The sequence below is a fragment of the Pleurodeles waltl genome, chromosome 7 (genome assembly GCF_031143425.1).
Source record: "Pleurodeles waltl isolate 20211129_DDA chromosome 7, aPleWal1.hap1.20221129, whole genome shotgun sequence".
NCBI lineage: Eukaryota > Metazoa > Chordata > Amphibia > Caudata > Salamandridae > Pleurodeles > Pleurodeles waltl.
Window position 1 is genome coordinate 1141053642 of NC_090446.1, and position 12561 is coordinate 1141066202.

Consider the following 12561-nt stretch of genomic DNA (forward strand, 5'->3'; position numbering starts at 1 on the left):
CTGCAGGAGGTGCTTTCACCTTCCCTAAGGTGTCAGCTCCGGGGCGGAGGGCCGATAGGCCCCGCTAGAGGATAGTTAATGCACACTGCATGGCTCCTGGTCTCAGCCTCAGGCCCTAGACATGTTGACAGTTTGAGAAGCTCCGTGCATAAGGAGTCGTCCCTCGCCCCCGACCGTCCAGCCCTCTGACGCGCGGGAGAGAGGATATATCGGGGGCAGGTTTCTATGGACACATCCGTGTGTCCTCTTTTTTATACATTTCTTTCTTCCCTGGAGACTGGATGGCCTTTAGTTTCAGGAATACTCAGTACAACGGGCGCACGTCTGCAGGTGTCCAGTCTGAAGAGAGGAGCCGAGCGCCTTGAAGCTGGGACGTGGAAGAAGAAGCACGAAACTAAGTGTCGGCAACTTCATCCTGTTCGGGATGTGAACTCCGCAAACACGAGATGTGAAAAGGGGGTAGGGGCTGCAGGGGTTGCAGTCTGTGGGAGTGGTGTGCGCGGCTGCGGTGCTTCGGAGAGGGCGTGAAACAAGGAGAGGCGGGAGGAGTCCCTCAGTGGAGCGAGGGAGCCGGGAACTCACCGCAGCTGCCCACCGGAGGAGCGCGGGGTCCGACCGGAGAGGGCTGGGCAACAGGTCACTGACCGCAGAGGAGCGCGCTGACCAGGACTCTGACCGCAGGAGAGCACACTGGCCAGAGGACGGCACTGACCACTGGAAAGACACTGACCACAGCAGAGAGATTGAGCGCAGGAGAGGACACTGATCATAGGAGGTGCAGACCACTGCGAGGACACCGTCCGGAACGCTGATTTCAGAAGGGTCACTGGTCAGAGGAGAACGCCACAGCGAGGATGCTCAGGACGCTGGTCATAGATGGTTCTTTCTGACCACCGAACAGATCCCTGACTAAAAGCGTGGGTCACTGATCAGAGGAGGACGCTTTCCACAGAAAGAACATTGACTAATGAAAGGACCCTCGTCGGAGGAGAATAGTGACCGAAGGGGGCAGTGATTTGAGAAGGACACTGAGCACTGGGGAGGACACTAATCAAACGAGGACAGTGCCACAAAAAGGTCACTGGCCACTGAAGAGGTCACTGATCAGAGAATACGCTGGCACAGAGAGGGTACTGATCAGAGCACTGTCCACAGAAAAGACACTGACCAGAGAAGACGTTACTGATCAGAGGATGGCACTGCCCACAGACAGAACACCCATCAGAGGACACTGACCACAGGAAGGGGGCACTGGCCAAAATACTGACCACATGGGAGGATGCTCACTGGAGGGCACCGATCCCGAGCGAGCTTGGTGATTAGAGGACACTGACCACAGGGGAGGACACTAAGCAGGGGAGGACAGTGGACACATAGGAGGACACTGACCAGAGGGGGAGGCACTGCCCACGGAGGGGTTGCTGGCTGCAGAGAGGACGCTGATTAACGGAGAGGGAGGAGGACACTGACCACTGAGTACACCTAAAAGAGGAGGGGCGTTTCGCAGGGGAGGACACTGACCAGAGAGTGCACGGGGAGGATACGAGACAACTGGGATCCTCACCACAAAAGTACTCCGACTAGAGAAGGGCACTGGACAGAGGCTGTCTGCAGGGAGGTCATTGATGACAGGAGGGGAGGGGCACGTGGTGGACACTGACCACCTCAGATACACTGACGACATGTGAAGAAACTCACCACAGAGAAAAGGCTCTGACCCCTGAGACACGTGTCCTTCAAGAATGACACTGACCACAGAAGACGCTGTCCAGTGAGGGTCACTGACTCTAAACAGGACTTTGATTTGAATTGAGAAGACTGACCGGGACGGAGGGCACTGTCCACGGAGATTACAGTGACACTTGAGAAGTATGCCGACCAAAGGAGGGTCTGACGTCAGCAGAGGACAGCGACCAAAGGGTGCAGAATATTAGCGGACAGAGGAGTCCAAGACCTCGGCCAGGAGCGTCCGAGGAACTAACTGCGAACAGATCTGATAAATCTGACAGTTCAGGGAGTTGAACCCAGAGGAGACTGACCGCAAACGTGGACACTGGTGGACGCTGTACCTCGGCGCCCTGTCTGTCCTCGGAGTGAACCTGCCCTAAGGTGCTGTCGTGTGCACACAGTCCAGGGGCGGATCGCAGCCTCCGAAGCGAGGTCAAGTGTTGTTGAAACTTCAGGTGGCACTGGAGCGCGCTTTGCCTCTGAAAGTTTATGGCGTAGCACGCCCTGAACTAACCACTCCAACACCGTTCGTTTGGCCGCGGTGGGTAAGTAGGCAGGGGTTCTTCTGTCCGAACCCCGCCCTAAAACCAGCCCTCTCCGCAGGATGAACAGGTCAGCAATGCCCCTTGGCGAGAGCACCCGCCCGGAGTCGGTGATCATCCCTCTGCTCTTCTCTGCCATCTTCGTGGTGGGCACGGTGGGCAACAGCCTGGTGCTGGCGGTGCTTCTGCGCAACGGGCAGGTGCACAACACCACCAACCTATTCATCCTGAACCTGGGCGTGGCCGACCTGGCCTTCATCGTCTTCTGCGTGCCCTTCCAGGCCACCATCTACACCCTGGACGGATGGGTCTTCGGCCCCTTCATGTGCAAGGCCGTGCACTTCTTCATCTTCCTCACCATGCACGCCAGCAGCTTCACCCTGACCACCGTGTCCCTGGACAGGTAAGGGCCGCGCCCACAGTACTGGGTGTCTGTGCGGGGAGAGGATACTGATCACCATGTCCCTGGGAATGCAAGGGCCGCGCCCACGGTACTAGGCATAGGGTGTCGGTAAGGGGGGGACGGCGCCCTAGTAAGGAGCACTGTGCCTCCGGACAGGCAAGGGCCGCGCCCACAGTCCTGGACACTAAGTGCCTTTGCGGGGAGGGTGAGCCCCCGGTATAGACCTCCGTGGCCCTGTATAGGTAAGGGCCTCTCCCACAGTACTGGGTCCTGTGTGACTCTGAACAATGTGCCTCCGGACAGGTAAGGGCAGCTCCCACAGTGCAGGCCACTGGGTGTCTGTGGAGGGACGGCGGCACCCCAGTACTGAACATAGTGCGGGGAGGGCGGAGCTTCATTCCTGAACATAATGTGGCTGGACAGGTAAGGGCCGCGTCTCAGCACAGAACAGTGGTTTCCCAGTACTGACCACCTTGCCCCGGGCGGGTAAGGGCAGGGTCCCTGATGCCTACCCATGTGTTTCTGGGCAGGCAAGAGTGGTCCCCCAAATCTGACCGTAATGGCCAGCAGAGAACTCTCTGTACCCTGATAACCCTAATGTTGCCCATCTTGGGGCATAAAAAGTAAATCCCCCAGGGCCGAACTCCCTGTCCATGGACAGGAAGGGGTGCAGCATCCCTAATATTAACCACAAAGGGGAGGAACATTTGGGGGCAATATTAAGCACGGCGTTATAAGAAAATAGATTTATACCCCAATAGTCACCACTCTGACTCTTGACTGATATGGGCAGCACACCACTACTGATCAACATTGAGAAGTAAGGGTTACCACCCCCGCCTGCAATACTGACCATCCTTTTCTTGTTAGTATAGAGCAAAGCCCCCAGTGATTATCATCCTTTCATTGGCCGGAAATGGCTGTGTCGTAAATACTGACCATCGTGCTCCTTATCAGTGAAGTGCCCCCAATACTGACCACAGTGCTCCCTGCCATCCAACAGTCCCCTAGTACCAACCATGCTGGGGGAGGTTAAGAACATCTCCTCCTTGAACGCCAGCTACATATCACAACCTCAACTTCAACCCCCCACCTAGCCGCACTACCTTCCTAAGAATAACTCTTTACTCAACTCCACCCGTAATACACAACCTCCAACCACGAATCAAAACACAGCACAAAACCTAACTACAAGCCCCACCTTCACCTCAGCAACTTATAACTGCCAACTTCCAACCACAACTTAATCCACAGCACAACACTTAACAACAAGCCCCAATTTAACCTCAGCAATAAATAACAGTCCAACCGCAACTTCATCCACAGCACAAAACTTAACAAGCCCCAACTTAACCTCAGCAACCTATAACAGCCAACTTCCAACCGCAATTTCAGCCACAGTGAAAACTTAACAACAAGCCCCAACTTAACCTCAGCAGTTTATAACACCCATCTTGCAACTGCAACTTCATCCACAGCACAAATCCTAACCACAATCCCTAGCTTAATCTCAGCAACCTATAAAACCCAACTTCCAACAGCAACTTCATCCACAGCACAAAACCTAACCACAAGCCCCAACTTAATCTCTGAAACCTACAACACCCAGCCTTCACCCGTGACTCCATCCACAGCACAAAACTTAACTATAAGCCCCAACTTAACCCTCGGCAACCTACAACACCCAACTTTCAACAGCAACTCCATCCACAGCAAAAAAACTTAACCAGAAGCCGCAACTTAACTTCAGCAACCTATAACACCCAACTTTCAACCCTAACTCCATCCACAGCACAAAAGTTATCCATAAGCTCCAACTTTACCTCATCAAACTATAACACCCAACTTCCAACTGCAACTTCATTCACAGCACAAAACCTAACCACAAACTAACAACCAACGTCCAACTGCAACTTCAGTCACAGCACAAAACGTTTCAACAGCAACAATGCCCCAAATGTAACTTTAATTCCCAATCAAAATCCTCAAGCAGCTCCAACCTCCAGTACCGTACTGACGACCTCGAGGAGGTATTGAATGTGTGACCCTCAGCATTGGATTTCCAAACACGGTAAGCGTGTGTGTAGGGGGCGGTGCAGTGCTATGCGGAGGGAAGGGTAGGCCTTCAGTGCACTGACCTCTGTGTCCCCAGTAAAGTATGGACAAGACCTTTACACATTGATAGCTACTGGCGACGCCTCCAACAAACAAAGGAAGGCAAGGGCTGCTCCCCTAGTAAAAAGCATAAACCAACATTAATTACTACAATGACTTCCCGGACACCTGGAGGAGAGAAAAAGAAACGTTTTCCGGAGATTGCTACAGGGCACCAGGGTCAGACTGGCCTATAGGGCAACCAGGCAGTGCTCGAAGGCTGGCCCGGCTGCAAGATTTGGGATCTGGGAGGGCCATGAAGAAAAGATGGATAGGCCTTAAAGATGAGTGCAGTTGTCCAGAGTCTTCCACGTGTCTGAGAGCTGTCTCTGGCCATACTATATGGTCTTGCACGGATATTTCCAGAGGTTTAACCCTACGGGCTTCACCTCTTCTGCTCTTTCCATCTCACCCTTCTTTTCCTCTGAGTACCCCCCTCCTCGCCCTTGACTTTACGCCCTTTTCGCTCCACTTCACTCTGCTGTCCCACTCACCTCACAGCCTTCTTCCTTCCACCTCACTCTCTTCACCTCGCCCTACTCTCTTTCCATCTTGTCCACCTGTTTCCATGCTGTGCCCTTCTCTTTCACCACTTCACCCTCATAATTATCCCACGTCACCCTCTTCTCTTTCTGGCTTATTCAACTTTTTGCTCTCCGGACTGCGCCATCCTCCCGCTGTGCGTCAGCTTATTCACACTCCTCTTTAATCTTCTGTTTCCACCTCACCCTTCTCTCTCTCTCTTCCTCGCCATCCTCTCACCCTTGTCACCCTCTTGGCCCACCCTCTAGAACCGGGCCTGACAGGTCACTGTCTGGGCTATTTATTTGCCTGTTTATGGTCTGTTGGGCCGATTTTTATTGTTGATTTTCCTGATGTTGATGCAAGCTCAAATCCATCCAATCTTCCACACCTCACACTCATTGCCATAGTATGCAAATATGGGCCACTGTTTCAGCTATCTAATTCACTCATGGGGCTTGGAGAGGGTTTGGGGGTACACTTTTATTTTAGTGCCCAAGCCTATGATCTGCTCCAGTCCTACCCTGCTGGTCACTTTTTGAAAAGAAGGGCACAGTGAACAAAAAACTATGAAATGGAATGTTGAACAGAGAGATTACCACTGGTTAAGTTTGATTCATTCGTCCACTCATGGCTTTTTTTCTGACGAGTCACTCTAAGTGCCATGGGTGCTCCCAGGAACAGCTAGCTCCCTGGCTCATTCGCCACCATGGAGAGGAAGGGCAGCTCCCAACACACCGATCTTCCACAGGAGGAAGGAACGGCCCCTCTAGGTAGTAACAGTCCATAGCAGGTAGGGGAAGAGCCCGGCTCAAGCACTGGGGAGGTGACAGCAGCCAACCCCAGCACACTTCCCATCATGGGGTGAGAAAACCACCCCGACCACGTTGCCCGCCCTGGGCATGGTGTTAGCTGCCCACTGTCATGGCTGCCGCAGGGTGCAGGCATGAAGAGACGCGAGCAGCATTTACAACACGTTCACCACCCGGCAGACTTGGAGCCCCCAAAGCTCTGCTCCCCACCCACTTCCTCCTCCCCGAGAGAAGTGAGGGAAGCACCCCAGAGAACAAGGCACAGGTGTAGAACAGCTGACCACACCTAGGATGTCCTGACACTTAGAGACGCACGGACACCGCTTCTGCTGACCGCACCCAGGCCAGGATGTCCTGACACTTAGAGGCGCACGGACACCGCTTCTGCTGAGCGCACCTAGGATGTCCTGACACTTATAGACACGCAGACACCGCCTCTGCTGAGCGCACCTAGGACGTCCTGACCCTTATAGACACGCAGACACCGCCTCTGCTGAGCGCACCTAGGATGTCCTGACACTTATAGACACGCAGACACCGCCTCTGCTGAGCGCACCTAGGATGTCCTGACACTTAGAGACACGCAGACACCGCTTCTGCTGACCGCACCAGGGATGTCCTGACACTCACAGGCAGGCAGACACCGACTCTACTGACCAAACCTAGGATTTCCTGACACAGAGAGGCATGCAGATACCGCCTCTGCTGAGCGCACCTAGGATGTCCTGACACTTAGAGGCGCACGGACACCGCCTCTGCTGAGCGCACCTAGGATGTCCTGACACTTAGAGACGCACGGACACCGCTTCTGCTGACCGCACCTAGGATGTCCTGACACTTAGAGACGCACGGACACCGCTTCTGCTGACCGCACCTAGGATGTCCTGACACTTAGAGGCGCACGGACACCGCATCTGCTGAGCGCACCCAGGCCAGGATGTCCTGACACTTAGAGGCGCACGGACACCGCCTCTGGTGAGCGCACCTAGGATGTCCTGACACTTAGAGACGCACGGACACCGCTTCTGCTGACCGCACCCAGGCCAGGATGTCCTGACACTTAGAGGCGCACGGACACCGCCTCTGCTGAGCGCACCTAGGATGTCCTGACACTTAGAGACGCACGGACACCGCCTCTGCTGAGCGTACCTAGGATGTCCTGACACTTAGAGACGCACGGACACCGCATCTGCTGAGCGCACCTAGGATATCCTGACACTTAGAGACACGCAGACACCGCCTCTGCTGAGCGCAACTAGGATGTCCTGACACTTAGAGACACGCAGACACCGCCTCTGCTGAGCGCACCTAGGATGTCCTGACACTCAGAGGCACGCAGACTCCGCTTCTGCTGACCGCACCCAGGCCAGGATGTCCTGACACTTAGAGACACGCAGGCATCGCCTCTGCTGAGCGCACCTAGGATGTCCTGACACTTATAGACACGCAGACATAACCTCTGGTGACCGCCTCTAACATGTGCAGAGAGGCACCCAGACAACGCCTATGCTGACTGCACCTAGGGTGTCCTGACACAGACACGCAGACACCGCTTCTGCTGACCGCACCAGGGATGTCCTGACACTCACAGGCAGGCAGACACCGACTCTACTGACCAAACCTAGGATTTCCTGACACAGAGAGGCATGCAGATACCGCCTCTGCTGACCACACTTAAGATGTCCTGACACGCAGAGGCACACAGACACCACCTCTGGTGACTGTAGCTAAGATGTCCTGATACAGAGAGGCACACAGACACAGCCTCTGCTGACCACACCTAGGATGTCCTGACACTCAGAGGCACGTAGAATCCGCCTCTGCTGACCACACCTATGATTAGGGTGACCAGGTATCCCGGATTTGCCGGGACAGTCCCGGTTTTCCACCATCTGTCCCCGCAGATTCGGGGAAATTCAGCTCATGTCCCGGTTTTTTGACAGGGTCGACTGAACAAGGTGAGAGGGAATTTTTATGTTTTCCGAAGTAGGCAGAGATAGCATCTGTTATAAGAAAGCAAATTAATTAACAGGCAGAATACTGGCATTAAAATTTGCTTTTTATTTATGTTCCATGTGGCTCTGCTGTAATTTTTTCGCTGATGGGCGCGCTCATTCTGTGCGCTCGGTTGAGGTAAAATTGTAGTCCTTCTTCTATTTTAGTTAAATGTCCCGGTTTTTTGGCTTTAAAATTCTGGTCATCCTACCTATGATGTCCTGACACGCAGAGGTACGCAGACACCACCTCTGGTGACTGCATCTAAGTTGTCCTGATGCAGAGAGGCACGCAGACACTCCCTCTGCTGACCGCACCTAGGATGTCCTGACACTTAGAGACACGCAGACACCGCCTCTGCTGAGCGCACCTAGGATATCCTGATACTTAGAGACACGCAGGCACCGCCTCTGCTGAGCGCACCTAGGATGTCCTGACACTCAGAGGCACGCAGACTCCGCTTCTGCTGACCGCACCTAGAATGTCCTGACACTCGGAGGCAGTGATAACGCATCCAAACCTTGATAATTTAACTTACAAGGGGACTCGTTTTAGCCCAATGAATCTTTTGACCACGTTTGGGGACTTCCCAGAACGAGATATCCGTTTAGCATGTCAATCAATAGATCAATAACCTAATCACTATTCACAATAACTAGTCAATCAAACTAATCAATAACATTTAATAAGAATAAACACACCATGACCTTTCAGCCATGAATAACCACACAAAGCTAGTAAGATTTAGGATATTTATTCCCTATTAGTTACACTCTAGTATCATATTTATTAGTCGTAATATCAAAAAGCACATCAAAACCACTATAACTTGGCAACTCGAATAAGACTTTATCAAAGCAAAGGTCATGAACATTAAAACAAAGCACGACGTTAGCATGAGTCAACTTTAGCAGAGTATCATTAGTACATTATTCAACAAAGAAAGAATTTCAGTCATTTGTCTATTTGCACCTGATATTAGTGAACTCCTTAACTAGTCTCTAATTAGCATCAGCATGTTGGGCTTCATGCAAAACAATTTAGCGACATGAATTTGGAAAACATCTAACTATGGCCGCTATCAAAAGAGCAGTTGGTACCTAGAAAGAAAAGGCAAACAGACAATTACAGTTCATCATCAGATAGTTACCCCTCCGAATGAGTCAGCATGCAGGATCAGTCTTCGTCCTCAGGACATCAGTTGATTCGCCATCAGCCAGGATGGAACAGGTAAGTCTCAGCAGGGCATAGCAAGAAAGCTCTTCCCTCATAAGGAGGAGAAGTGCATAACAGGCAAGGGGTAAGGCGAGGATGGTTTAAAGTATAAGGCAAAGTCTCTCAGAAGGGCAAGGTATAGCAAAGTAATGGGTCGGTGGAATGGCCGGTAATGGCTGATTACTCCTTGTGTCACGCCGTTATATCAAAGTTGTCGAACAAGTCTCTAATTTCCTATTGGGCAATATTTGATGCATCGTTATCTCTGTCCAATAATCCGTCACACACCTTACTAGAATTTTCACCTAAGACAGTTCTCATGCAGTTTATTGGCTCCTGTGATTGACGTCTTCAACGGGTAGAATGTCAGGTAAGAAAAGTTATACTTGTCGCTCCAGTCAGTAGTTCCATTGTCTTCCCCTAGTCCAGGCGACCTTGCACCTGTTGCGAATTACACTGTTGCATTCGACAAGAATGTCTCCTTGAGCAAGTCGGGTCCCATGAGAAAGAATTTACTACAGCTACACACATATCTCTAGCTTCTGGAAAAGTACAGCTTTGTGTCCTTCAGGAAAGCAGCACATTGCACATTCGAAAACACAGTTAATATGAGACCAGGCAGCTAGGCCCAGACCCTTTCTACCTAAGGCCTAGTGAGAACTTTAGCAGAACCTTAATACATAACTCTAATTAGGATACGTTAATACAAAACCATACATGAGTACATTATTAATTCATTATTAGTCAGTTTCATTAAACATCGTATACATTGGTGGCCACTCCCCATGGGCACATTTCAAACGCGTACATTAGTATTACATTAACACATTTTATTCGGTTTCATTAGACATTTTATTTCAAGCTTTTCATGTTAATATTGATTATAAAAGTCACACTCCAACACATGCAGACCGCCTCTGCTCAACAAACCTAGGGTGTCCTGACACTTAGAGACATGCAGATACCCCCTCTGCTGACCACACCTAAGATGTCCTGACACGCAGAGGCATGCAGACACCACCTCTGGTGACCACAACTAAGATGTCCTGATACAGCGAGGCACGCAGACACTCCAACTGCTGACTGCACCTAGGGTGTCCTGACACTTAGAGACACGCAGATACCCCCTCTGCAGACCGCACCTACAGTGTCCTGACACTCACAGGCACGCAGACACTGCATCTGCCGATCACACCTAGGATTTCCTGACACACAGAGGCATGCAGATACCGCCTCTGCTGGCCACACCTATGATGTCCTGACACGCAGAGGCACGCAGACATCACCTCTGGTGACTGCAACTAAGATGTCCTGATACAGAGAGGCACGCAGACACTCCAACTGCTGACTGCACCTAGGGTGTCCTGACACTTAGAGACACACAGGCACTGCTGACCGCACCTAGAATGTCCTGACACTCAGAGGCACGCAGACACCGCTTCTGCTGACCACACCTAAAATGTCCTGACACTCAGAGGCATGCAGACACCACCTCTGCTGTCCGCACCTATGATGTCCTGACACGCAGAGGCAAGTAGATACCCCCTCCTCTGACCACACCTATGATGTCCTGACACGCAGAGGCACGCAGACACCGCCTCTGGTGACTGCAACTAAGATGTCCTGATACAGAGAGGCAGGCAGACACTCCCTCTGCTGACTGCCCCTAGGATGTCCTGACACTCAGAGGCACGCAGACTCCGCTTCTGCTGACCGCACCTAAAATGTCCTGCCACTCAGAGGCATGCAGACACCACCTCTGCTGTCCGCACCTAGGTTGTCCTGACACGCAGAGGTACACAGATACCTACTCTGCTGACTACACCTAGGATGTCCTGACACTCAGAGGCAAGTAGATACCCCCTCCTCTGACCACACCTAGGATGTCCTGACATGCAGAGGCACGCAGACATCACCTCTGGTGACCGCATCTAAGATATCCTGATGCAGAAAGGCACCCAGACACCACCTCTGAAGACTACACCTAGTGTGTCCTGACATCAGTGCTTCATTTGTAAATAAAAAGGTGCCGGTGCCCAAAGCCCTCTTCTTAAACACACGGCTGCCGCAATTCAAACTGCGAGCAAGGAATACTGAGGCAGCTAATCCTGAAGCCATCTCGGGCCTCTTCAATCCTTTTAAAGCCACTCCCTGCCCCTTCAGCTCACACCTGCAGCTTTCTGCTTTCTCTTATTGTGACACTTCTTCAATTTTCTCTTCCTCTGTCTTTCCCAAATGTCTCTTTTGCCCGCAACAAATGCTTGAGGCAGAAGGCTAAGCGCCGCCCCTCAAAAATAAGTGCCGGTGCACAGCACCGGAAACAACAAGCACAAATTAAGTACTGCCTGACATAGACACGCAGGCACCGCCTCTGCTGCTCACCTAGGATGTCCTGACACTTAGAAACACGCAGGCACTGCTGAACGCACCTAGGAAGTCCTGGTAGTCAGAGGCACCCAGACACCACCTCCCTGCACCCTGTGCTGGAAGATGAAGGCCTCTACCTTCTTGGAACGGGAGATCCCTCTGATGCGATCAAAGGCCTTGATCTGAAAATCTAGGGGTTGAGAAAGGTTCTGCGTAGAATGCGGAACTGTACAGGATAACATTCTCTGGTGGCAGGAGCACTTCTTACTGTTATTTCTATATCTGAGGACTTGTCTGTACTGCTGCACGAGCCGGGCGTGTTCTGTGTGTGAAGAATGTGAACACTGAGCCTACTACTGCTGTATGCGCTGCACGCGCTGCAAGCGTTCGGTGCGTGAGGAACACGAGCAACACCATTAATACTGCTGCATGCGCTGCATGCGCTGCACGCGCTGCAAGCGTTCTGTGCGTGAGGAACAGGAGCAACAGCAGTAGTACTGCTGCATGCGCTGCACGTGTTCTGTGCATGAGGATTGTGAGCAACAACAGTAATACTGCTGCATGCGCTGCACGTGTTCTGTGCATGAGGATTGTGAGCAACAACAGTAATACTGCTGCACGCACTGCGCGTATTCTGACATGAGGATCACCAGTACTACAGCTACACAAACCGTAGGTCTTCAGTGCGTGAATTACATGAGCAACGAGTCTACTAGCGCTGCATGCGCTCTGCGTGTTCTGTGCATGAGAGACGTGAGCCGCACCAGTGAAGCTGATACACGCGCTGCATGTGTTCTATGCGTGAGTATTGTGAGCATCACCA

General features: G+C 52.0%; 1 protein-coding gene across 1 annotated transcript in view; it reads left to right on the forward strand.

The window, feature by feature from the left end:
- Window positions 1-569: 569 nt before the first annotated feature.
- Window positions 570-12561, forward strand: part of GALR2 (galanin receptor 2) — a 70292-nt gene continuing 58300 nt past the window's right edge. The window contains exon 1 of the mRNA XM_069200205.1: window positions 570-2673. Within this exon, the coding sequence (XP_069056306.1) occupies window positions 2333-2673 (341 nt within the window). The 5' untranslated portion in view covers window positions 570-2332. The remainder of the gene's footprint in view (window positions 2674-12561) is intronic.